The sequence below is a fragment of the Colius striatus genome, chromosome 1 (genome assembly GCF_028858725.1).
Source record: "Colius striatus isolate bColStr4 chromosome 1, bColStr4.1.hap1, whole genome shotgun sequence".
In the NCBI taxonomy this organism is placed as follows: domain Eukaryota; kingdom Metazoa; phylum Chordata; class Aves; order Coliiformes; family Coliidae; genus Colius; species Colius striatus.
The window spans coordinates 1748429-1774181 of record NC_084759.1 but is presented as its reverse complement, the minus strand read 5'-3'; the positions used below and the strand labels follow the sequence as shown (position 1 = coordinate 1774181).

Sequence of the window (25753 nt, the reverse complement as noted above, 5' to 3'; positions counted from 1 at the left end):
CCCGGCGCGGTGACGTGGGGTGGCCCCGGGCCAGGAAGGGGAACCGCCGCCTGCCAGCCCCGCCGAAAGACCAGCCCAAACAACTTTTCTTTTGTGCGTGGCCGCGGGCCCTTCCCCGGCTGCCCGAGCTCATGGCGGATTAAACCCTCCCCCCGCCACACACACCCCCCGCGCCCCCGGTAAGCCCCGGACAAAGACTTTCTCCCTCTTCCTTGTTTGTTTTCGGCAGCGCTGGGGGGGAGGAGGAGGAGGAGGAGGAGGAGGAGGGAGGAGGAAGAGGGGGGAGAAGGGAAGGGAAGGAGGGGGGTGTTGGCGAAGCGCCCGGCCGCGCTGTGTGACTCCCACCCCCGCGACCCCCCGAGTCGGGGCGCAGGAGCCCGAGTTGCGTTCGCCAACATCCGGGCGCTCGGGCTCCGGGCAGCCGCCTGTGTGCCCCCCCCGCCCCGCTCCCCGCTTCCCGCAGCGCTCCGCGGGCCCGGCCGTGTTCGGGGGGGGGTTCCGTGTGTCGCCCACCCTGCCGGGGCACATCCCGCAGCGCCGGGGCAGCGTGCGGGGGGCGGCCCCGGGGCGCGTTGGCGCGGCGGCCGCTCCGTCGCTTGCGTAACGCCGTGTTTTGAGCGGAGCGGGCGCTGGGGGAAAGCGGCGAAGGACAATGTGGCCTCCGCACATCGGGCTCCTGCTTCTCCCGGACCCTTCCCCACCGACCCCTCCTCGGGGGGAAAGCGGCTGCTGCCCGACCTACCGACTCCCCTTCGCCCACCCCCCCGCAACCGAACCGGCTGCCGTCGCACGGAGCCCGAGCGGCTTCTCCCCGCCCCGACGGTCGTGTTGTTGTTGTTGTTGTTGTTGTTGTTGTTGTCGTCTCCCGTGCTTGTCCGGGGAAGCTCCCGGCAGCCCGTCCCAGCCTCTCGCCGGGCACCGGCGCTTCTGCCCGGTGGGCTCCGGTGGAAGCCCGCTGCGTGTGCCAGCCCGGAGCTTTCGAGGGGGGGGATTTTGGGGACAGGTCCTGGCCCGGGCACGCTGCAGCCTTGGAGGGGGTGCTGCAGCCGTGGGGCAGAGGGGCTGGTTTGTAGCCCAACTGGACGGAGGACTCATCCCAACCCGAGCTCAGGGGCTCGCGGGGAGGCTCTGGGGCCCCCCAGAGCTGTCGTGGTGTGTGGGCACTCCTGGGAACGGCTGGCGGGGCGTGCGGGGGCGTCCCAGGGCTGCCAGGGCGAGGGGCCAAGGAGCACCTTCCCCATCGGGGTGGGTTTTGGCGGTGCTCAGCAGCTCCCTCGCCGGAGGCTCCTCGGGCTGGCGCCGGAGGCAAAGGTCGCTGCGGGAGGGACCTGGCAGCGCCGCCGGGGACAGCGGCTCGTCCCCGCTCCCCCCTGCGTGGCAGTGCCCGGTTCCCCCCCGCCCTCCGCGGGGGTGGCTGTCCTCGGGGCTGGCAGCACTCCACGGCTTGGCCACCGCCTCGCCAGCCACCGAGTGACCTTTGCAGGCTCCTGCCACCGGGGCAGAGCAGGCAGGCTGGGGCTCCCCCGAGGGGATGGGGATGAGGAACCCCCCGGTTCCCACCTTACTGGGGTTTTGGGGGCCGGTGGCCACAGGGCTGGGAACAAGCAGAGCTGGTGTGGGCAGTGCCACGGCTGGAGCTCAGCCCCTTCCTGTGGGGGGGCAGGGCTGGCGCTGGTGCCCTGCCTCCTGGGGTTCCCTCCTGGGGTTCCCTCTTGGGGTTCCCTCCCTGTTCTTTCTCTGTTTCAACCCCTTCCCCGTGAGGTCGGTGGGCACTCCTCTCCCTGGCAGCCCCCTGGCAACCCCCTGGCAGCCGTTTCCCATCATACCCTCAGCTATAACAGGTTGTCCTGCCCGGTTTGGCCGTGGCTTCCCACCCCCCCTCCCCTCCCCCCGGGCCGTGCCATCATCTGAGGCTGCTTCATCCCTCTCGACACAGCACTGGGGGAGTTTCCCTGCCCTTGGGGGGATTTTTCCCTGCCCTTGGGGTTTTTCCCTGTCCTGCAGCCCTTGCCCCGGTGTCCCTGTGCAGGCTGGCTTTGTGTGCCCTCACCCACATCATCTCTTTGAAGCTGCTGCTCGTGTTTCCAGGAGGGAGGTGGATTTCCCTGCAATGCTCCTGCTCCTGGCAGCGATGCCAGTGCTTGTGCACCCCTGGCAGCAGGGCCATCACCATCCCTGGGAGGGCAGCGGGCACTGCCAGCCCCTGTGCCCTGAGCCTGCTGGGTGCCCAGCTCGGGCAGCCCAGGGAGCAGCCACTGCTCTCCTCCCTGCAGCCCAGAGCCCTCCCTTGACAGAGCTGGATGTTCACTAATGACCACGTTTGGCCCTAATTGCTGTTTTCCTGCCCTTTGTTGTGTGTAGGTCCGGGCAGTGACCTGGCAGCGTCCCCACGATGCCTCTTCACGCCGGCAGAGCCGCGGCTCTCCTCGCTTGGGTAAAGCTCCCTCTCCCCAGAGGCCGGGACATGCTGGGCCCGTGGCTCCTCAGGGCCACTCCAGGGAGGGCTTGTGGTTGGGGCAGGTCCTGGGGTCCCTGCTGTTCCTGGGCAGGGGGGGTGTAAGTTTCTGCTGAGTAAGCAGAAACGCCGCAGCACAGGAGGATGGAGCAGGCAGCAGGTTGGGAGGGCGGCTGTGGGCTCTGCTCTGAGCTGTGGGGGTGGTGGGCAGCAGGGTTGGCTTCCCTCACACACCCACAGGGGTCTCACTGGCCCTTGCCAGGGCTGGGGGGCTCACACAGGATGGCCCAGCCCCTGCTGTGGCTCTCTGAGCGTCTCACCCCGTTGGCAGGTGAAGAGCACCAAAGTGTGCAGCGATCCCCTGGATGAGCTGTCACAGCTCAAGGACTGCAATGTCTTCATCAGGATCATCAACAAAATGTGAGTAAGGGGAGATGGGGACAGGGAGGGTGGGACAGGGGCTCCTGGGACATTCCTCCCCTGGCACACCCCACCCTGAGCTGCAGCTCCAGCACCCACTGTGCCTTCACACTGTGGCTGCTTCATGCTGAGTTGTGCCCACGTGGGCAAGAAGCCAGTGGCAGCCTGGAGGCATGAGCAGAGTGTGGGCAGCAGGGCCAGGGAGGTTGTACTGCCCCTGTGCTCTGCCCCAGCTGGGGTGGCCAGTGCTGGGCTGCCCAGCTGCAGAGAGACAGGGAAGTGCTGTCAGCCCCTGTTCCTGTGCCCCCTGAGCGAGGGGAACCTGCTTTAGCAGGGGCTGGGGGAGCTCTGCAGGGCCCTACCAGCACTCTGTTTCTGTGAGACAAGCCAGGCAGTGTTCCTGAGCTGCAGCCTGGGGATGCTGAGCAAGCCCTGGGCCTGTGAGGCAGCTCCCAGCTCCCAGCACAGAGCTCTCCTGGGGACGTTGGGCTGCTCCTGAGCGGGATGGAACCTGTTTGCTCCATCCTGGGGCCCGAGGCAGCTGCTCAGGTGTGGGAGGAATGCGTGTGCCTGCGAGCCAGGGCTCTGAGCACCTGCAAGGAGGTGGCACAGAGCGTGCTCCGCTCTGGCCGAGGGCAAGCTGGGAGGCTGCTGCCAGGCTGCCTTCAGCCCCTCCCGGGAGGCTCTGTGGGAGCCTGGCTGCTCTCATCACCTCCCCTGGTGTGTGTGAGGAGGGGCAGGAGCCTGGCTGGGGAGGAAGGCCACGCCTACACGCGGGATATATTTAGTCCAGCCGTGGTTAATGTCCCGGGCGTGTGCTGCAGCTCAGCTCAGCTCAGCTCAGCCGGACTCACCGGCCCCGGCTCAACCGGCCCCGCTGCGGCTGCACAAGCCCAGGGGCAGCGGGGTGGCCACCACAGTGGCTGGTTGAGCTGCTGAGCTCCCTGCAGCACCCAGGGACTGGCTGAGGAATCCTTGAGGATGAGGAAACCCTGGTGCCAGCCCCTTCCCTGGTGCTTACAGCACCCCGGGACCGAATCGGGGCCCGTGGAGCAGCGGCATTGGGCACACGGGCTCTGGCGGAGCTGGTGCTGTTGAGGAACACTGTGGTCTCAACTGACAGCTGCAAGAGGTGGCCTGAGCTCTCCCCAAAGTCCAGTGTGGGCTCTGGAGCAGCCACCCCAAGGGGAGGGGTGTCTGTGTGTCCCTAAAATGCTGTTTCCCACAGCACCACACACCCCTGGCCCCCACAGTGCCTGCCCAAGAGGGAGCGGTGGAGGTTGGCAGGGCTCTGGCACGTGCTGGGGGGGCCTCTTGCCGAAGCTCCCATCACCCACCCAGCACACATGGGCAGCCTCTGTGCCTGGGCATGGGGGGCTCGGCTTTGACTTCACCTTCCTTGTGGCACAGGGGCAGAGCAGTGCCACGTTGCCTGAGAGACATCCTCTTGCTCAGCATGGCCATGGCCAAGACTTGCCCTCTCCTCTGACCTGGGGAGGCCTCATCTGCAGGGCTGTGGCCAGGGCTGGGCTGCCCAGCTGCAGAGAGACAGGGAAGTGCTGCAGAGAGGCCAGTGCAGGGCTGCCAAGGTGCTGAGGGGCTGCAACATGTGTGTGAGGAGGAAAGGCTGCAGCCCTGGGGCTGCTCAGCCTGGGGAACAGAAGCCTGAGCTCAGGGGCACCTCAGCAACACTCACAAGCACCTAAAGGCTCCTGCAAGGTGCTGAAAGGCTCAGGAGGTGCCACTTGGGTGTGTGGTGGCCAGTGTCAGGACAAGGGGGAAGGGGCAGAGGCTGGGACACAGCAAGTGCCCCTGGCCCAGGAGGAGCAAGTGCTTTGGTGCTGAGGGGAGGGAGCCCTGGCCCAGGCTGCCCAGGGAGGGTGTGGAGGCTCCTTCTCAGGAGGTTCCCAACCCCAGCTGGACACGTTCCTGTGCCCCCTGAGCCAGGGGCAGCTGCTGGAGCAGGGGCTGGGGCTGCAGCAGCTCTGCAGGGCCCTGCCAGCCCCAGCACTGGGGGTTCTGTGATCCCTTCAGCACACACATGGCACGGGGCCAGACCAGCACCGCGTTGCCAAGAGCCAGCTCTTCACTCAGCATCTCTGTTAGGAAACCTCCCCCAGCTCAGTCCCCTTCTCTGTCCCCTGAGCCCCTCAGCAGAGCATTAACCCAGCCCTTGGCCTCTTGCAGCCACAGGAGCGAGGAGGGGGCGGCCGTGCTGGAGCAGCCGCTGCCGGACAGGATCTCCTTCATCCGGGGCTTCCTGCAGAGTAAGAGCCAGTGCTGGGGGAAGTGACTGCCCCTGCTCAGTGTCCCCCATCCCTGGCATCCCCCTCCCACAATGCCTTTGTGCCCCATCAGCAGCGTCCTGAGGGGCAGGCAGGGCTGCCCTGAGCCACGGGGAGGGAAGCAGCCCAAGGGCCAGCCTTGCCAGGGCCTGGGCTGGGTGTGGAAGGGGTGCAGGGGGTGAAGGGCAGGGGCCATGGGGCAGCATCTCGTGCAGGGTGCTGCTCAAATCCCACTGGGAAGCCTCTGGGCAGGCAGCAATCCTTGGGTGGGGAAGGGAGAAGTGTTTTGCTTGGCCTTTCCTGGAAGGGGACACCCCATATCCCACCCCATATCCCACCCTGTATCCCACCCTGTCTAGAGGGGACCTTGGTTTGTGCTGCTGGTGGAGGAGCCAAAGGCACAGAGGGTTGCCAGGGGTGAGGTGGGGAGGTTGGAACTGATGGGGAAGTTGCCAAGGAGAGAAAGAGAAGCCTGGCAGAGCTCTCAGCTCTGGGACCTTGTGCCCCCCCTGCCCCATCTCAGTGCCCCCTAGCCTGGGCATGTTGCCTCGTGCCAGGGGCTGGTGGGCAGATGGGGCAGGGGCATCCTGCTTGGCATTGCAGAGCACTGCAGGCACAAGTCAGCTGTGGAGAACCTGGTGCCAACACAGAAGCTGCTGGAGGGGGAGGAGCTGGTGCTGGCCAAGGTGAGCCCAGGGCACGCCGTGTCCCTCGCTGGCACCCGCCGTGGCCAGCCCAGGGTGGGTGGCACTGACCAGGCTCGTTTCAGGTGGCTGTGCTGCTCCTCTATCACACCTCCATCAGCTGCAAGACCCCTGGGGACTGGAATGAGTTTGACTACAAGACCCAGGTAACCCCTCCTGGGCTCAGGGGTGTGATTGAGGTGCCTTTCAGGGGGTGCTCCGAGACCTCCCCTCACCTTTGGGTCTCCTTGAAAGACGGTGTGGGGCTGGTGCTGGGGTGCTCTGGGCAGCCAGAGGCCCATGGGCTGCTGACTCTGTGCCTCCTCCCACGCAGGTGGAGCTGGCAGCCATCCTCAGGTTCGTTCTGGACAACGAGGAGAGCCTGAATGAGAACCTGGAGGCGTTTCTGCAGAGGAAAGGTGGGTGCTGGGCTCCAGCTGCCTCTGCTGGGGTAACAGGCCGAGCCTTGTGCAGGTAGAGGAGGGCTTGGGCATCTTGTTCTGGCACCAGCAGCACCCCAGTAAGTGCAATGGGTTGATGTGGTGCCCAAGTGCCAGTTTGGAGTGGGACAATCAGTGCCTGAGCTTGCAGAGAGCAGCAGTAGGGGACAGTGCAGGTGCTGGGGGCTGTTGGTGTTTCCTGGCTGCTTAAAGCCTCCCCTTGTGCCATTAACACCCAGGTGTGGGCTGTGGGTTAGGGGTGGCTGTGGCAGTGCTGGGGGGGAGGGTTGGACTCAAAGAGCTTTTCCATCCTGAGTGACTCTGGCTCTGAGCTCACAGCTGCTTCTCACCTGTCCCCAGCATCGCCCTCGCCCAGCAGCAGCTCGGAGGACCCCTCACCTCTGTTCTCCTTCCCACACAAGCGAGAGGTGCGTTTCCTGGAGCTGCAGAAGATTGCTTCCTCCTCTGGAGCCAACAAGTACGTCCCCAGGCTCTTGGGTGCTAGTGGGGTGAGCACTAGCCACGTTCAGAGTGGCTTCTGGGAGCTGGAGGTGCTGCTGGGCTGCACAGGGACTCGGTGGGAGCTCCTCTGCTGGGCTGCAAACTGCCCAGGCTCTGTGTGGGGTGAGGTTGGGCTGTAGTGGAGGCTAGTGGCATCCTGAGGGGCATGAAGAGAGTGTGGGCAGCAGGGCCAGGGAGGTTGTGCTGCCCCTGTGCTCTGCCCCAGCTGCAGTGGGGAGGCCACATCTGCAGTGCTGTGGCCAGGGCTGGGCTGCCCAGCTGCAGAGAGACAGGGAAGTGCTGCAGAGAGGCCAGTGCAGGGCTGCCAAGGTGCTGAGGGGCTGCAACATGTGTGTGAGGAGGAAAGGCTGCAGCCCTGGGGCTGCTGAGCCTGGGGAACAGAAGCCTGAGCTCAGGGGCACCTCAGCAGCACTCACAAGCACCTAAAGGCTCCTGCAAGGTGCTGAAAGGTCAGGAGCAAGTGCTTTGGTGCTGAGGGGAGGGAGCCCTGGCCCAGGCTGCCCAGGGAGGGTGTGGAGGCTCCTGCTCAGGAGGTTTCCAACCCCCCCTGGACACGTTCCTGTGCCCCCTGAGCCAGGGGCAGCTGCTGGAGCAGGGGCTGGGGCTGCAGCAGCTCCGCAGGGCTCTGCCAGCCCCCACCATTGGTGCATTCTGTAATTATCTCCTTCTGGCCCAGCTCCTTTCAGCCTAATGAGCAGAAACAATTCCCAGAGCATTCAGAGTCCTCCCCTGCCCTGGGGTGGGTTCCAGAGGATGAGGCTTGTTTCAGGGCTGGATGTGCTGAAGAGTTTCTCCCCAGAGAGTCTCTGGAGCCGTGTGTGTGGTGTGAAGGGACAGGGGCAGGTTTCCTGCAGCCCTTTTCCCGCCGTGGGCTGGGGGAAGCAGAGCAGCTGTGGCTGTGGCACTGAAGTCCAGGGTGTGCCTGTCCCCAGTGTGTTCCCAGGGCCCCCCTCCTCTCCCGTGGGGGACGTGATGCAGACCCCCCAGTTCCAGCTGCGCCGCCTGAGGAAGCAGTTGGCCCTGGAGAGGGAGAACAGGGACGAGCTGGAGGTGGAGCTGGCGGAGAATCGGAAGCTGCTGACAGAGAAAGGTGAGTGGCTGCAGGGGGGGCTCTGGGGGGCTCACACCTCACCTGCTTTCTGGGCCTTTCTGCCCTGGCTTTCGCCCCACATGAGCACAGCTCGTGGCTCTGGGGCTTTCCTGCTCGCTGTGCCCTGCTCTTGGCCCGGGGTGGGAGCCAAGACGGCTCTGAGGCTGCTGTAACAACTTGGAGGTGGCTCTTGATGCCCCTGCCAAAAGGCCTGGAGCGGGCTGGCAGGCGTAGGAGGCTCAGCATCCACGTCTAAAACACTCTCCCTGCTGGGGATTTCCCCAGATGCACCTGGAGACCTGTGGCTTCCTCCTTCCCTCTCCCATTCCCTCCCAGCTCCTGCGCCCCAAAGCCCCAACCCAGGGCTTTGCAAGTGCAAAAGGGCTCTGTGCAGCACCTCTCCAGCTTGGCAGAAGGACAGGCATCCTCTGTGGTGCTGTCAGGGTGGGGAAGGGCTTCAGGTGGCATCAGAAGCTGGTACCAGGCCGTTCCTCTGTGCCCTCCCCAGAGGCTCAGGTCACCATGATGCAGCAGCGCATCGATCGCTTGGCTCTGCTCAACGAGAGGCAGGCGGCGGATCAGCTGGAGCCCAAGGAACTGGAGGAGCTGAGGGAGAAGAACGAGAGGTAACTCCCTCCTCACTGCCCCCTGCCAGGCTGCTCTGGCCACCCCCAGCTCCCCCAGGCTCCCAGCGAGTCTCTCTCTTTCCCCAGCGACACACAAACCTCCCTCCTCTTCTGTGCCACCTCCTCTGTGGCTGCATCCTGGGTAAGAGATGGCTTTGGCACTCCATGGAAGTCATGGAAGAGCTTGGGCTGGAAGGGACATTGTGGGGTCATCTAGTCCAACCTAAGGGACAGCTTCCCCCAGCCCAGGCTGCTCCCAGCCCCAGCCAACCTGCCCCTGGGCACTGCCAGGGCTGGGGCAGCCACAGCCTCTCTGGGCAGCCTGTGCCAGGGCCTCAGCAGCCTCCCAGGGAACAGCTTCTGCCTCCCAGCTCCCCTCAGTCTCCCCTCTGGCCCTCTGGAGCCAGCAGCCCTTGTCCTGTCCCTCCAGCCCCTTGTAAATCCACTCCCTGAAAGCTTTCAGGGTGCTCCCAGAGCTCCTGACCCCCAAGTCTGATCCACTTAGATCACTGGGCTGTGCTGGGCCACTCGGTTCTGCCCCGCTCTTTGCCCTCTCCTCATGCAGTGAGGGGAGATGCCAGGTCTCTGCTGGCAGTGCCCTGCCTTTTCCCTTTGCCCTCTCCTCACTTATTTCATGGTGCAGAGCTGACTGGGGTGTCCTGCAGCTGCCCCTGCCCTCAGGCTTCCTCAGAGCCGCGCCGCCGCCTCCCTCTGCCTTGCCGCAGGACGCAGTTTGGAGCTGAGCTCAGGGCGGTTCCTCACCGATGCACAAGAGCTGCCTCAGCCCCACGGTGACCTCAGCAGGATTAGGCCCTGCTTTAACACCCCTCCTCCCTCCCCCAGCCTGATGCTGCGCCTGCACGAGGCTCTCAAACAGTGCCAGGACCTGAAGACCGAAAAGGGGCAAATGGACCGAAAGATCAACCAGCTGTCCGAGGAGAACGGGGACCTGTCCTTCAAGGTAGCGGCTGCTCCGTCCCCGCCGCGTCCCACAGCCCAGCCCCGCTGCTGGCTGCCCGGGGACGAGGGTTTGGTGGCGCCTCTGGGCACCGGCCTCCCGGAGCCTCAGCCTGCAGCTTCGGGCTCTGGGTCCTGACCCCCAGGGATGGCTGGGAGGGGAACAGGGGCTGTGGGGAGCTGCCTGTGTGTGGCTGGCACGAGCCCCCGGGGTTGGGGGGGTGTGTTGCCGTCTGACCCCTGCCCTGGCAGCTGCGGGAGATCGCCAGTCACCTGGTGCAGCTGCAGGACGCCCTGAACGAGCTGTCGGAGGAGCACAACGCGGCCCTGGCGCAGTCCCAGGAGAAGCAGGGCCAGCTGGAGAGCGAGCTGCACACTGCCCTGCAGGACAAGGTGAGGGGGGCACAGGGCATGTCCCTGCCAGGGCTTCCCCACACAGGGACAGGCTGCAGCCTCGCAGCTTGCCCAGAGCTGCTGGGGTGGGCGCTGCGTGGCTGCAGCTCCCCCTGCTTGGTTCCATCACCTCGTGTCCTGCTCAGTCACAGAACCTCCAGTGCTGGGGGTTGGCAGGGCCCTGCAGAGCTGCTGCAGCCCCAGCCCCTGCTCCAGCAGCTGCCCCTGGCTCAGGGGGCACAGGAACGTGTCCAGCTGGGGTTGGGAACCTCAGAGAAGGAGCCTCCACACCCTCCCTGGGCAGCCTGGGCCAGGGCTCCCTCCCCTCAGCACCAAAGCACTTGCTCCTCCTGGGCCAGGGGCACTTGCTGTGTTCCAGCCTCTGCCCCTTCCCCCTTGTCCTGCCACTGGCCCCCACACACCAAACACCAGCCCCAGCCTCTCCACACCCTCCCTGAGGGATTTCTTGGCCATGCTGAGGTCCCACGTCTCTGTCTCCAGAAATGCTCAGAAGAGAAGATTGAGATTCTCCAGGGGAAGATCTCTCTGCTGGAGGAGCAGCTGGCCAAGCTGGGTGACTGCAGTGCCCTGGAGAAGGGAGAGGTCCTGGGGGACGCCCTGAAGGTACAGCAGGGGCTCAGGGAGCCGCTGGAAGACCCCTGGAGCTGCAAGAGCAGCGGGTGCTGGCGGGGGAGGTGAAGCCGTGTGGGACAGAGCTGGCTGCTCCCTGCCCCCCTGGGGGTCGTGGGGCTGAGCTCTCTTTGGGAGCCTGTGGTTGGGAAGCCCCACTCCTGGGGGGCTGCTGGGGCGTGGGGTACCAGGGGGAGCGGCTCCTGCACCGTGGGAGAGGTGTTGGGTGCAGGAGAGCAGAGCACACGGGGCTGAGGGGCGAGTGGGGTGTGCTGGGAGCGCACAGCAGCTCGAGTAACACCTCGGGGGGGGGGTTGTTTTTGTTTCCCCTCCACCCCTCCCCTTGTCTCTGGCAGCTGGAAGAGCTGAAGCAGGAGGTTTCCAGCCTCGCTGCTAAAGGGGCCGAGCTCCAGGCCAGCGTCCTGCAGCTGCAGGAGGAGAAGCAGCAGCGGGAAGCGGCTCTGCAGGCGGAACGCGGCCGCTTCGAGGAGGAGAAGCAGCGGCTGAGCGGCCTCGTGGCCAACCTGCAGAGCTCCCTGAGCGACAGCCACCGCGCCAGGGACGGGCTGGAGCAGGAGCTGCGGGGCCGCGAGGCCGAGGAGGAGGCTCGGCGCCAGGACAGCCTGCGGGAGAGGGACTCGGCCCTGCAGCAGCTGCAGCAGCTGCAGGAGGCCAACGCAGCGCTGAGCGCGCAGCTGCAGGCCGCGGCACAGGCCCGGGACGCCAGCCAGGAGGAGCAAAGCGAGCTGAGGCAGAAGGTGACGGAGCTGGAAGGCAGGATCCTGGAGCTGGGCGCCCAGAGGCAGCAGGGAGCGGCCGAGGGGCTGAAGGCTCAGCTGAGGGAGCTGGAGGGGAGGCTGAAGGAGAGCCAGCAGCGCCTGGCCGAGAGGGACAGGCTGGCCAGGGAGAACGGCCGGCTGCAGGAGAGGCTGCTCTTCCTGGAGGAGTCCCTGCGCAACACCGAGGGCATCCTGGAGGACGAGAAGCGGAGGGCGGCCGAGAGCCTGGAGAGCAGCCTGGCGCGCGTGGCCGAGCTGGAGGCCGAGCGGCAGCGGCTGCTGCAGGGCCCGGAGCGCCACGAGGGCCTGGCCGCCCTGCAGGCGCAGCTGGCCGCGGCGCAGCAGCGCGAGAAGGAGAAGGAGGCCGAGGAGCGGGAGCTGCGGGCCGAGGCGTGCGCCCTGCGGGAGGCGGCGGCGGCGGCCGAGCGGGCGGCCGCCCAGCGCCTGGCCGGGCTGGAGGCCGACGCCCGCGGCGCCGCCGAGGCGCTGGAGGCCGTGAGCCGGCAGCTGGCCCAGGAGCAGCTGAGGTGCCAGGAGCTGGAGGGGGCCGTGGAGCGGCTGCGGGGAGCCGGCAGGCAGCGGGAGCTGGAGGCCGAGGCGGAGGTGAGGCAGCTGAGCTCGCGGCTGGAGGAGACGCTGCGGGACGCGGCGCGGAGCGAGCGGGAGGCCGAGGGCTCGCGGCAGGAGGCGGAACGGGCCAGGGCCGACGGCGCCAGCGACAGAGCCCGCAAGGCAGAGCTGGAGGTGCAGCTGCAGAACGCCCTGAACGAGCAGCGGGTGCAGCGGGAGGAGCTGGGCCGGGCCCGCGAGCTGCTGCAGCGCAGGGACGCGGAGCTGGAGGAGCTGCGGCGCGCAGAGGCGGCGCGGGGAGAGGAGCTGAGGGAGCTGCAGCAGGAGCTCGGCAGGCTGCAAGGGCAGCTCGAGGCGGCCAAGGAGCGCAAGGCCGAGGGGGCCGACGAGCCACGGGGCTCCTCGCAGGCCGCCCAGAGCGGGGCAGGGCAGGAGGAGAGCGGCGAGGCCGCCGGGTCGAAGGAGACGGCTCTGCGAAGGCCAGAGGAGGGGAACCCGCACGGTGAGGAGCCCGGCCCCGGCCAGGACGTCTCCCAGGAGAAGCTGAAGGAGATGCAGGAGCTTCGTGTGCAGCTGCAGGAGCTGCGGCAGCAGCGGGAGGAGCAGGAGGCGGCGGCCGGGCGGCAGCGAGCCGAGCTGGAGGCCTCGAGGAGGGAGGCGGCCGAGCAGAGGGAGAAGGCGGCCGAGCAGCAGAAGCTGCTGGAGGCCTCGAGGGCGGCACAGGCCCTGCACGAGGCCACGGTGGAGGCCCTGAGGAAGGAGCTGCAGGAGACGGGCAGGGAGCTGCTCCAGAGCAAGAGCCTGGTGGCCGGCGCCGAGAAGGAGCTGCTGTCCCTGCGCTCGGCCGCGCAGGAGAAGGGCCGTGCCGAGGAGAGCTGGAAGGAGCAAGTGTCGCAGTGCGTGCAGGAGCTGGAGAGGAAGAACAGCCTGATCGGCAGCCTGGAGCACGAGGTGTCCATCCTGCACAGGCAGGTGACGGAGAAGGAGGGCGAGAGCAAGGAGCTGAAGCGCCTGATCCTGGCCGAGTCGGAGAAGAGCAAGAAGCTGGAGGAGAGGCTGCGGGTGCTGCAGACGGAGATGGCCACGGCCGCCTCCCGCGCCGCCGAGCGCTGCTCCCTCATGAAGGTGGAGGTGCAGCGGTGCCAGGAGGAGATGGAGAAGCAGCGCTCGGCCTTGGAGGCCCTGAAGAGAGACCGGCACTGCCAGAGCGAGCGCGAGGACGAGCTGCGGCAGGAGGTGAAGGTGTGCCAGGACAAGTGCCTGCAGAAGGAGCAGCTCCTGGCGGCCCTGCAGCAGGAGCTGGGCAGCGCCCAGGCGCTGGCCGGGGAGCTGCCGGCGCTCAAGCACCTGTGCCAGCAGCTGCAGGCCGAGCGCGCCGCGGCCGAGAGCCAGCACCGGCAGGACCTGGAGCAGAGAGCCAAGGCGGCGGCCGCCCTGCAGGCGGAGCTGGCGCGGGCCGAGCTGGAGGCCGGCGAGGCCGCGGCGCTGCGGGAGCGGGCGGCCGAGCAGGAGCGAGCCCTGCAGCGGCTGCAGGCCGAGGCGGCCGCCCTGCAGCAGGCCAACGCGCGCCTGGCCGAGGAGAACCGCGGGCTGGGCGAGAGCCGCAGCCGGGGGCAGCAGCGGCTGGAGGCGGAGCTGGGCCAGGCCCGAGAGCGGCACGCGCGGGAGCTGGAGCGGCTGCGGGCGGCCGAGCAGGAGCGAGCGGCCAGGGACATGGAGGCGGCCAGGAAGGAGCACGAGAGCAGCAAAGCGGCGGCGCTGGAGGAGAGGAGGAAGCTGCTGGAGGAGAGGCAGTGGATGAAGGCTCAGGTGAGGCTGAGGGCGGGGGGTGACCCCATCTCCCCTGGGGAAAAGGGGGGTGATGAGTCTCCTGGAGTCTCCCCCACAAGAGGAGCTGGCAGGGCCCTGCAGAGCTGCTGCAGCCCCAGCCCCTGCTCCAGCAGCTGCCCCTGGCTCAGGGGGCACAGGAACGTGTCCAGCTGGGGTTGGGAACCTCAGAGAAGGAGCCTCCACACCCTCCCTGGGCAGCCTGGGCCAGGGCTCCCTCCCCTCAGCACCAAAGCACTTGCTCCTCCTGGTCCAGGAGCACTTGCTGTGTCCCAGCCTCTGCCCCTTCGCCCTTGTCCTGCCACTGGCCACCACACACCCAAGTGGCATCTCCTGAGCCTTTCAGCACCTTGCAGGAGCCTTTAGGTGCTTGTGAGTGTTGCTGAGGTGCCCCTGAGCTCAGGCTTCTGTTCCCCAGGCTCAGCAGCCCCAGGGCTGCAGCCTTTCCTCCTCACACACATGTTGCAGCCCCTCAGCACCTTGGCAGCCCTGCACTGGCCTCTCTGCAGCACTTCCCTGTCTCTCTGCAGCTGGGCAGCCCAGCCCTGGCCACAGCACTGCAGATGTGGCCTCCCCACTGCAGCTGGGGCAGAGCACAGGGGCAGCACAACCTCCCTCAACCTGCTGCCCACACTCTCTTCATGCCCCGAGGCTGCCATTGGCTTCTTGCCCACCAGCCCACGCTGCTGCTCATGGGCAGTTGCTGCCCCCCAGCAGTGCCAGCTCCCTGTCCCAGAGCTGCTCTCCAGCAGCTCACCCCCAGCCTGTGCTGCTGCAGGGGCTGGTTCCTCCCCAGCTGCAGGACTCTGCCCTTGCCCTTGGGGAACCTCAGCACCTTCCTCTGTGCCCAACTCTCAGCCTGCCCACAGCTCCCTCACTGGCAGCTCAGTCTCCCCAGTAATGAACCATAGGACCAGAGGAAAGGGGCTGCACAGGGGCAGCAGAACCCCTCACATACACCCTTCATCATCCTCCTGATCCCGGGAGCTGGGGGCCTGGGGGAGGTTTTGCTGGGGGCTGCTGGGTTGTGCAGGGCAGGGCAGGGCAGTGGGATGTGCTGCTCACTCACCTCTGTGCTCTGTGTGTGCAGGTGGAGCAGCTGGAGGCCCTGCGGAAGGAACAGGCCAAGCAGGTACCACACACACACAGAGGCTGTTCCCAGGGGCTGCCCTCCCTCTCCTCACCTGCCCTTGGGGCTCCTTTGCTCTGTGTGTCTCTGGCCTCGTGTCTTTGCCCCTGGGAAGGAGGAAACTGGAGCCCAAACTTTGCCTCTGGCTCCCCTCACACCATGTCCTCAGGGAAAGGGGAGCTGTGGTGCCTCATTCCTTCTCTTCATCCCTTTTCCCTCCCTGGGCAGAGGCCAGAGAGGGAGATGCATCATGGCAGAGGGGTGTCAGCCCCTGTGCCAGGCTGCCCAGGGAGCTGGGGCAGTGCCCAGCCCTGGAGGGATCCCAAAGCCCTGGGGCTGAGGTGCTGAGGGCTGTGGCTCAGTGCTGGCTGTGGCAGGGTGAGCTCAGGGCTGGGCTCCAGCAGCTCCAGGGGCTTCTCCAGCCCAGGTGATTCCATGGGAACAACTCTGGAAAAGCCTCATTGTCCTGCCCAGCTTAATTTGCCTCCCCAGTCCCATCCTGAGCTGCTCAGGGGCCTCGTGGCCATGACCAAGGGGCCGGGGGCTCCCTGAGCATCTCCTGGAGCTGGGCAGGAGCTTGCAGCAGCTGGGGCCTGGTGGCTGTCTCCCTTTGCCAAGAGCAGCAGCCAAACACAGGGCTGGCAGAAGCACCTCTGTGGAGGGAGACCCCTTCCCCCCAAGCAGTCACAGCCTCCCCTCGAGCCACAGCGCTTGAGGTTTGGCCCCGAGGTTGCACGTGGCAGGATGAGGCTCCTGCTCTCACCTTCACACCAAGCAGTTGGCAGCAGAGATGCTGCAGAGAGCCTGAGCCCCATCTCTGCCCCAGTTCTGCTCCAGCTGTGCCCCATCTCTGCCCCAGCTGAGCCCCATCTCTGCCCCAGTGCTGCTCCAGCTGTGCCCCATCTCTGCCCCAGCTGAGTCCCAACTCTGCCCCAGCTGAGCCCCATCTCTGCCCTAACTCTGCCCCAGCTCTGCCCAATCTCTGCCCCAGTTCTGCTCCAGCTGAGCCCAATCTCTGCCCTAACTCTGCCCCAGCTCTGCCCCATCTCTGCCCCAGCTGAGTCCCAACTCTGCCCCAGCTGAGCCCAATCTCTGCCCTAACTCTGCCCCAGCTCTGCCCCATCTCTGCACCAGCTGAGCCCAATCTCTGCCCCAGCTGAGCCCCCACTCTGCCCCAGCTGAGCCCTATCTCTGCCCAGTCTTTGCCCTGGTTGTGTCCCATCTCTGCCCCAGCTCAGCCCCAGCTCTGCCCAGTCTTTGCCCTGGTTGTGCCCCATCTCTGCCCCAGCTCAGCCCCAGCTCTGCCCAGTCTTTGCCCTGGTTGTGCCCCGTCTCTGCCCCAGCTCAGCCCCAGCTCTGCCCAGTCTTTGCCCTGGTTGTGTCCCATCTCTTCCCTGGTTGTGCCCCGTCTCTGCCCCAGCTCTGCCCAGTCTTTGCCCTGGTTGTGCCCCGTCTCTGCCCCAGCTCAGCCCCAGCTCTATCCTTGCAGGTGGAGGAGCTGAACAAAAGTCTGCTCCAGCACGAGAAGTTCACTCGCAGCCAGCAGCAGAGAGTGAAGGTAAACAGGGAGCGAGAGCCCCAGGGATGAGCTCTTGGCCATAGCTGGGGTGGTGAGGGGGTGCCTGGGGGGCTCCGCTGGGGTACAGGGGGGTGTCTGAGCTGAGCCCCTCCCTGCCTGCAGGTGCTGGAGGAGGAGCTGCAGGCAGAGAGCACACGGCAGAAGGAGAAGGTGGCTGAGCTGCAGGCACAGTTGGCCCAGAAGGAGCAGGCAGCTGAGCACTACAAAGGGCAGGTATGAGGAGGGTCGGCCCTGCCCTGGGGATGCTGATGGGATGAGGTGGGGCTGAGGTGCTGAGGGCCAGGGCTCAGTGGGGGCCGTGGCTGGGTGAGGGGAGGGCTGGGCTCCAGCAGCTTCAGGGGCTTTCCCAAGCCGAAATGATTGTGTGGGGTTTCCCCTCCTCGACTTTCTTAGATGGAGAAGGCCAAAACTCACTATGATGCAAAGAAGCAGCAGAACCAGGACCTGGCAGAGAAGCTGAAGGCCATGGAGCAGCTGCAGCAGGAGAACGCGGAGCTGCGCAGCGAGTCGGAGCGACTGTCCCGGGAGCTGCAGCACAGCGTGCAGCAGGCGCAGCAGGCAGAGAGCAGCTGCAGGAGCCTCACGGGGCAGATCCGCAGCCTCGAGGCACAGGTGGGCACTGCACAGCGTCACCCTCCTCATCCTCACTGCCAGGGCAGCCACAGAACCACTGGGGCTGGGAAAGCTGCTGGAGCCCAGCCCTGAGCTCCCCCTGCCACAGCCAGCACTGAGCCACAGCCCTCAGCACCTCACCCCAGGGCTTTGGGATCCCTCCAGGGCTGGGCACTGCCCCAGCTCCCTGGGCAGCCTGGCACAGGGGCTGACACCCCTCTCAGGGAAACAGTTCTGCCTCAGCTCCAGCCTCAACCTCCCCTTGGCCAACTCCAGCCCCTTTCCTCTCAGCCTGGGGAGCAGAAACCGACCCCCAGCTCCCTGCAGCCTCCTGTGCCCCTTCCTGCCTCAGCCTCCTGGCAGGGAGCTGCCCAGAGCAAGGCCTCTCCTTAGCCGCCTCCTCTCAGGGCTCAACACCCTCAACACAACCACCTCTGGTGCTGTTGCTCATGACTTGGGAGCAGAGGCTGAGCCTCCTGGCCACAGGCTGCTGTGAGGGAGTGTCAGAGAGTGCTGCTGTGTCCCCTCAGGCTCCTCTTCTCCAGCCTCAACACCCCCATTCCCTCAGCCCCTTGTGCTCCAGCCCCTTCCCCAGCCTCACCCTGCAGCCTCTGTCTCCAGGCTCTTGCTCCTTCAGCCCTCTTGCTCCAACTCCAGCCCCTTCCCTCTTGTTTTGGAGCTCAGGAGCAGAGACTGACCCTCCAATCTCAACCTCCCCTGGGGCAACTCCAGCCCCTTCCCTCTTGTCCTGTCACTTGGAGCTCAGGAGCAGAGACCAAGCTCCCCAGGCACAGGCTGCTGTGAGGGAGTGTCAGAGAGTGCTGCTGTGTCCCCTCAGGCTCCTCTTCTCCAGGCTCAGCACCCCCATTCCCTCAGCCCCTCCCCAGCCCCTTGTGCTCCAGCCCCTTCCCGAGCTCAGTGCCCGGCTCTGGCCACGCTGCAGCCCCTCAATGTCCCTGTGGCAGTGAGTGAGGGGCCCAGCACTGACAACCCTGCAGCTGCAGCAGAGCCCAGCTCCATCCCCTCCCCTCCCTCCCTCAGGTGGAGTTTGCCAACCGGCAGCTCCAGGAGCTCGGCAGCTTCCAGACGGCTCCGGACGCGCCCAAGGGCCGGGAAACCTTCCGGCAGAACCCGTCCGACCTCAGCACCGACAGCCTCGACCTCAGCCTGGAGGAGCCCGAGCCCCTCAACTCCACCAGGTACCGACACCACCCCCTCTGCCACGGCAGCACCGGGACCCCCGGGAGCCTCCCCACGCTGCCCCGGCGCCGCTCCCCCCGCAGGAAAGGCGCTCGCTCGCAGTCGGAGGCCTCGGCCGAGCCGCCGCCGTCCCGGCGCCTGCCCGGCAAAGTGGAGTCCCTGGAGAGCCTCTACTTCACCCCCATCCCGCCCCGCACCCGCTCCCAGCTGCAGAGCAGCCCCGGCTCCCTGCGCCAGCCCTCGCCCGACTCCGGCCGCACGACGCGCTCGGCGCGGCGCAGAACCACCATCAACATCACCATGACCAAAGTGAGGGGGCTGCGGGGGGCTGGGGTGGGGTCTCTGTGCTGAGGGTGAGCCCGGAGGAGCCACGGGGATGATGTGAGGGCTGCAGCCCCTCTGCTCTGCACACAGGCTGAGGGAGCTGAGGGGGTTCAGCCTGGGCAAGAGAAGGCTCCAGGAGACCCCAGAGCAGCCTCCAGCCCCTAAAGGGCCCCCCAGGAAACATGGGCAGGGGCTTTGTGCAAGGGGCTGGAGGGACAGGAGAAGGGCTGCTGGCTCCAGAGGGCCAGAGGGGAGACTGAGGGGAGCTGGGAGGCAGAAGCTGTTCCCTGGGAGGCTGCTGAGGCCCTGGCACAGGCTGCCCAGAGAGGCTGTGGCTGCCCCAGCCCTGGCAGTGCCCAGGGGCAGGTTGGCTGGGGCTGGGAGCAGCCTGGGCTGGGGGATGAGTCCCTGCCCATGGCTGGGGGTTGGCACAAGCTGAGCTTTGAGGCCTCTCTCTAACCCCAACCCTTGTGCCGCTGCTTTTCCTCCTGCAGACAGAGGCCGAGGACACCGACGCCTCGTTCCGCAGCCTCCCCCCGGCTCAGCCCCCGGCCAAGCCCCGCCTGCGCTCGGCCGCCTCCGACCGCTCCCTCAGCAGCTTCTCGTCCCAGGAGTCGCTGCTCAAGCTGGACACCTCGTCCCCCCAGGACCCCCCCGGGCAGTCGGCGCTGCTGGGGCTGCCCGGCTACCGGCCCGTGACCCGCAGCTCCCTGCGGCGCTGCAGAGCGGCAGCAGCTCCAGCCTGGGTACGGCACCGCTCCCTGGGGGGGTTGTTGGTGCGTGTGTGGGGGATGTTGGGGGTGGGCACGGGGCCCTTGTGGTGCCCGAGCCCCTCCCCAGCTCGCCCTCAGCCCTCCGTGCCCGGGCTCTAGGCCGCAGCAGCATCTACGTGGGGACGTGCCAGGACGAGCCGGAGCAGCCGGAGGATTGGAGCCGCATCGCGGAGCTGCAGCAGCGCAACCGCGCCTGTCCCCCCGCACCTCAAGACGTGCTACCCCTGGAGAGCAGGGTGAGGGGCTCAGAGGGGCACAGGGGGCACAGGGGCTGCCCACAGGGGGTGAGGGGAGCTAGGGGGCTGCCCAGGGGTCACAGGGGGCTAAGGGACTGCCCCAGGGGGCACAAGGGGCTAAGGGGCTGCCCAGGGGTCACAGAGGTCAAGGGGCTGAGGGGGGCACAGGGGGCTAAGGGGCTGCCCCAGGGGCACAGGGGGCTGCCCCAGGAGCTGAGAGGGGTTAAGGGGCTGCCCCAAGGGGCACAAGGGGCAAAGGGGCTGAGGGGGGCACAGGGGGCTAAGGGGCTGCCCACAGGGGATGAAGGGGGCTAGGGGGCTGCCCCAGGAGGCACAGGGGCAAAGGGGGGCACAGGGGGGCAAAGGGGCTGCCCCAGGGGCACAGGGGGCTGCCCCAGGAGCTGAGAGGGGTTAAGGGGCTGCCCCAAGGGGCACAAGGGGCAAAGGGGCTGAGGGGGCCACAGGGGGCTAAGGGGCTGCCCACAGGGGCTCAGGGGGGCAAAGGGCTGCCCAGGGCACAGGGGACAAGGAGCTGCCCCAGGGGCTGAGGGGGGCAAAGGGGCTGTCCAGGGGTCACAGAGGCCAAGGGGCTGAGGGGGGCACAAGGGGCTAAGGGGCTGCCCCAGGGACTAAGGGGCTGCCCACAGGGGACAAGGGGCTGTCCGAGGGGCAAAGGGGCTGCCTGAGGGGCACAGGGTGCTAAGGGGCTGCCCACAGGGGATGAGGGGGGCTAGGGGGCTGCCCAGGGGTCACAGGGGGCAAAGGGGCTGAGAGGGGCAAAGGGGGCTGCCCCAGGGGGCACAAGGGGCTAAGGGGCTGCCTAGGGGGCAAAGGGGCTGCCCACAGGGGATGAGGGGGCTAGGGGGCTGCCCAGGGGTCACAGGGGTCAAGGGGCTGAGGGGGGCACAGGGGGCTAAGGGGCTGCCCTAGGGGCACAGGGGGGCAAAGGGGCTGCCCCAGGAGCTGAGAGGGGTTAGGAGCTGCCCCAGGGGGCACAGGGGCAAAGGGGCTGCCTGAGAGGGCACAAGGGGCTAAGGGGCTGCCCACGGATGAGGGGGCTAGGGGAATGCCCAGGGGTCACAGAGGGCAAAGGGGCTGAGGGGGTCACAGGGGGGCTAAGGGGCTGCCCCAGGGCACAGGGGACGAGGAGCTGCCCCAGGGGCTCAGAGGGGCAAAGGGGCTGCCTGAGGGGCACAGGGGACAAGGGGTTGCCTCAGGGGCTGAGAGGGGCAAAGGGGCTGCCCATGAGGGGCAAAGGAGCTGTGCATGGGGGAGATGAGGGGCAAAGGGGCTTCCCATTGTGATGGGGGGGGAAAAGGGGCTGCTTTGGAGGGATGGGGGGCAAAGGGGCTGTGCATGGGGTTGATGAGGGGCAGAGGGGCTTCCCATTGGGATGGGGGGAGCAAAGGGGCTGTGTTTTGGGTATGGGGGGCAAAGAGGGTGCCCGTGGGGTAAATGGGGGGGCAAAGGGGCTGCTTTGGGGAGATGGGGGGCAAAGGGGCTGCCTGTGGGGTAAATGGGGGGGAAAAGTGGCTGTTTGTGGGGGGCAAAGGGGCTGTGCATGGGGTTGATGAGGGGCAAAGGGGCTGGCAATTGGGATGGGGGGGAAAGGGGCTGCCCATGAAGGGCAAAGGGGCTGCCTGGGGGGTAAATAGGGGGGCAAAGGGGCTGCTTTGGAAGGATGGGGGGCAAGGGGGCTGCCTGTGGGGGACAGAGGGGCTGTGCAGGGAGGGGATGAGGGCAAAGGGGCTGCTTTGGAAGGATGGGGGGCAAGGGGGCTGCCTGTGGGGGACAGAGGGGCTGTGCAGGGAGGGATGAGGGGCAAAGGGGCTGCTTTGGAAGGATGGGGGGCAAGGGGGCTGCCTGTGGGGGACAGAGGGGGCTGTGCAGGGAGGGGATGAGGGGCAAAAGGGCTGTGAATTGGGATGGGGGGGGGCAAAGGGGCTTTCCCATGGGGATGGGGGGGCACAAGGGCCGGGGGCAGCAGCGGTGGCACTGCCCCTGTGCCGCCCCCTCAGCCCTGCAACTCCCTGGGCGTCATCACGGACGAGGAGATGAAGACGGGCGACCCGCAGGAGACGCTGCGCAGGGGCAGCCTCCAGCCGCCAGCGCCCGGCGCCCGCCGCAGCAGCGTCAGCACGGGCTGGGGCCAGCGGCATCACCACGCGGCAGCAGCGCAAGCGGCTCTCGGACCAGTCCCACCAGGGCCCCGACACCCCCGAGGTGACAGAGCCCCGAGCCCCTGCCCTGGCACACAACCACTGAGGCTGGGAAAGGCCCTGGAGCTGCTGGAGCCCAGCCCTGAGCTCACCCTACCACAGCCAGCACTGAGCCACAGCCCTCAGCACCTCACCCCAGGGCTTTGGGATCCCTCCAGGGCTGGGCACTGCCCCAGCTCCCTGGGCAGCCTGGCACAGGGGCTGACACCCCTCTCAGGGAAACAGTTCTGCCTCAGCTCCAGCCTCAGCCTCCCCTGGGGTGACTCCAGCCCCTTTCCTCTTGCCTGGCACTTACAGCTCAGGAGCAGTGAGTGACTCCCTGCTGGCCACAGCCTTCTGTCAGGGAGTTGCAGAGGGCTCCTGTCTCCCCTCAGCCCCTCCCCAGCCCCTTGTGCTCCAGCCCCTTCCCCAGCTCTGCTGCTGCCTCTGTGTGTCTTGCACTGAGGGGCCCAGCACTGAGCACAGGCTTTGAAGTGAGGCCTCCCCAGCACTGAGCACAGGGCATCATCAATCCCTTCACCCTGCTGCCACCCCAGGGCTGATCCCAGCCAGGCTGCCCTTGGCCTTCTTGCCCCCCTGGGCACGCTGCTGCCTCCTGCTCAGCCCCTGGCACCAACTCCCCCAGGCCCTTTCCCTGCAGCAGTTCCCAGCCCCTCTGCCCCAGCCTGGAGCTGCCTGGCCTTGGGGTGGCCCAAGGGCAGGATTTGGCCCTTGCCCTTGTTCAGCCTCATGCCATTGCCCTGTGCCCATGGCTCCAGCCTGCCCAGGGCCCTGTGCAGCCCCTTCCTGCCCTCACACACACCCACACACCCACCCAGCTGCTGCCTGAGCTGCTGCCTGACCCCCAGATGTTGAACAGCAGAGCCCTGGGGAACAGGGGGAGGACGGGGAGGGGGGTCCTGTCCCCACGCTCACCCTCCTCCCTCATCCCCTCTGCTTTCCCCAGGCCAAGAAGCCCACGAGCTGCTTCCCCCGGCCGCAGACCCCCCGGCAGCGCGGCGAGCGCCGCAGCTCCCAGCTCAGCCGCCGCAGCGAGCAGCAGGTGAGCGCCAGCCGCGGGGCCGAGGGCTGTGGGACACCCCCTGCCCTGTCCCACCCCCTCACCCTGCCCTTCCCCACCAGCCGCAGCCCGAGCGCCGCCAGTCCCTGGCCTTCAGCATCCTCAACACGCCCAAGAAGCTGAGCAGCAGCCTCCTGCGCCGCGCCGCCCGCAGGGCCCCGGCCAAGGGCTCCCCCCGCGCCAGCGCCCGCCGCTCGCCCCGCATCGCCGGCAGCCGCTCCCCCAAGGGCAAGGTGAGGCAAGCGCGGCGGCTCCCGGCCTCACAGCAGGGTCCTGAGCCCCTGACGTACGGTGCTGAGCTCCCCACTGGCACCAGAGCCCCAGAGACCCCCACAAGCACCCCTGGCAGGGTCCTGAGCCCCTGACGTACGGTGCTGAGCCCCACATTGGCACCAGAGCCCCAGAAACACCCCCAAGCACCCCTGGCAGGGTCCTGAGCCCCTGACGTACGGTGCTGAGCCCCACATTGGCACCAGAGCCCCAGAAACACCCCCAAGCACCTCTGGAAGGGTCCTGAGTCCCTGCGGTAGGGTGCTGAGCTCCACACTGGCATCAGAGCCCCAGAGACCCCCACAAGCACCCCTGGCAGGGTCCTGAGCCCCTGACGTACGGTGCTGAGCCCCACATTGGCACCAGAGCCCCAGAGACCCCCACAAGCACCCCTGGCAGGGTCCTGAGTCCCTGATGTACGGTGCTGAGCCCCACATTGGCACCAGAGCCCCAGAAACACCCCCAAGCACCTCTGGAAGGGTCCTGAGTCCCTGTGGTAGGGTGCTGAGCTCCCCACTGGCACCAGAGCCCCAGAGACCCCCACAAGCAGCCCTGGCAGGGTCCTGAGCCCCTGACATACGGTGCTGAGCCCCACACTGGCACCGGAGCCCCAGAAACACCCCCAAGCACCCCTGGCAGGGTCCTGAGCCCCTGACGTACGGTGCTGAGCTCCCCACTGGCACCAGAGCCCCAGAGACCCCCACAAGCACCCTGGCAGGGTCCTGAGCCCCTGACATACGGTGCTGAGCCCCACATTGGCACCAGAGCCCTAGAGACCCCCCACAAGCATCCCTGGCAGGGTCCTGAGTCCCTGATGTACGGTGCTGAGCCCCACATTGGCACCAGAGCGCCAGAGACCCCCACAAGCATCCCTGGCAGGGTCCTGAGCCCCTGACATACGGTGCTGAGCCCCACATTGGCACCAGAGCCGCAGAGACCCCCACAAGCACCCTGGGCAGGGTCCTGAGCCCCTGCAGTATGATCGTGAGCTCTCCACTGACACCAGAGCCCCAGCACCCTCCAAGCACCCTGGGCAGGGTCCTGAGTCCCTGCCGTAGGGTACTGAGCCCCCCACTGATACCTGAGCCCCAGAGACACCCCCAAGCACCCCGGGCAGGGTCCTGAGTCCCTGCCGTAGGGTGCTGAGCTCCCCACTGGCACCGAAGCCCCAGAAACACCCCCCAAGCACATCAGGCAGGGTCCTGAGCCCCTGATATAGGGTGCTGAGCTCTGGTACCCGAGCCCCAGAAACACCCCCAGTCACCCCTGGAAGGGTCCTGAGTCCCTGCGGTAGGGTGCTGAGCCCCCAACTGACACTAGGCACCCCCAAGCGCCCCGGGCAGGGTCCTGAGTCCCTGTGGAAGGGTGCTGAGCCCTCCATTGACACTAGGTCCCCAGCACCCCTGGCAGGGTCCTGAGTCCCTGACATACGGTGCTGAGCCCCACATTGGCACCAGAGCCCTAGAGACCCCCACAAGCATCCCTGGCAGGGTCCTGAGTCCCTGATGTACGGTGCTGAGCCCCCCACTGGTACCAGAGCCCCAGAAACCCCCCAAGCACATCAGGCAGGGTCCTGAGCCCCCTCCCCAGCACCTGAGACAGAGTCCTGAGCTCCCTCCTCAGCATTGAGGGCAGGGTCCTGAGTCCATCCTGGCACTCCTGGCAGGGTCCTGAGTCCCCCAATGACAGCAGGTCCCCAACACCCTTGACAGGGTCCTGAGCCCCCTCCCCCGCATCCAGGGCAGGGTCCTGAGCCCCCTCCTGGCACCCCTGGCAGGGTCCTGAGCCCCTGCAGTAGGGTCCTGAGCCCCCTCCCCAGCAGCAGCTCCTGGGTGCCCTGGCAGGGTCCTGAGCCCCCTCCTGGGCCAGGGCCAGGGGTCACTGGGGGGTCACTGAGGGGGTCACCAGGGGAGTCACTGGGGGGGGTCACTGGGGGGGGTCACTGGGGGGGGTCACTGGGGGGTCACTGAGGGAGGGGGGTCACCGGGGGGTCACTGGGGTGTCACTGGTGGGGGAGTCACTGAGGGGTCACTGAGGGGGTCACTGGGGGGATCATGGGGGGGTCACTGAGGGGGTGTCAGGGTGGTTCACTGAGGGAGGGGGTCACTGGGGGGGTCACTGGGTGTCACTGGGGGTGTCACTGAGGGGTCACTGAGGGGGTGACTGAGGAGGTGTCAGGGTGGTTCACTGAGGGGGGGTCACTGGGGGGGTCACTGGGGGTCACTGGGGTGTCACTGGGGGTCACTGGGGTGTCCCTGAGGGGTCACTGGGGTGTCACTGGGGTGTCACTGGGGTGTCACTGACGTCCCCTCTCCGCTCTGTCCCCTCCAGGCCACGCGCCGGGCGCTCAAAGACACCAAGTTCTGAGGCTGCCCCGGCCCTGGGGGGTGTCTGTGCCCCCCTCCCCCCTCCCCTGAGACCCCCCCTCAGCAGCATTGGGGGGGGATAAAAGGACCTCCCTCCCCCACTGTGCATCCCCCCATGGCCCAGCCTGGGGGGGCTGGGGGCATCCACCCCCCAATGGGACGGGATGAGATGGGGTGGGATGGAGCAGCCCCACCGTGCCCCCCGGGCTGGGGTCTGGGGGTGCCCCCCCTCCTGTCCCAGCGCCTCGGGGGGGTGAGGGGGGTTTTAAACTCCTTTCTACATGTAAATAAAGTGTATTTTTCTCCTG

The 25753-nt window shown here is 67.1% G+C and overlaps 1 protein-coding gene across 1 annotated transcript; it reads left to right on the top strand.

Moving 5' to 3' along the window:
• On the top strand, positions 1–25753 carry NUMA1 (nuclear mitotic apparatus protein 1). Its single transcript, XM_061990212.1, is given in 28 exon segments — positions 1–179; positions 2362–2434; positions 2787–2875; positions 5063–5142; positions 5764–5846; positions 5930–6010; positions 6178–6262; positions 6644–6761; positions 7738–7895; positions 8404–8521; positions 9365–9482; positions 9731–9871; positions 10373–10495; positions 10858–13659; positions 14768–14809; positions 16296–16364; positions 16488–16598; positions 16779–16997; positions 18039–18196; positions 18281–18506; positions 19016–19238; positions 19241–19267; positions 19394–19530; positions 21549–21679; positions 21681–21753; positions 22696–22791; positions 22872–23042; positions 25411–25753. Coding segments are annotated over 27 exon segments (5757 nt in total). The 5' UTR covers positions 1–179; positions 2362–2392; the 3' UTR covers positions 25447–25753.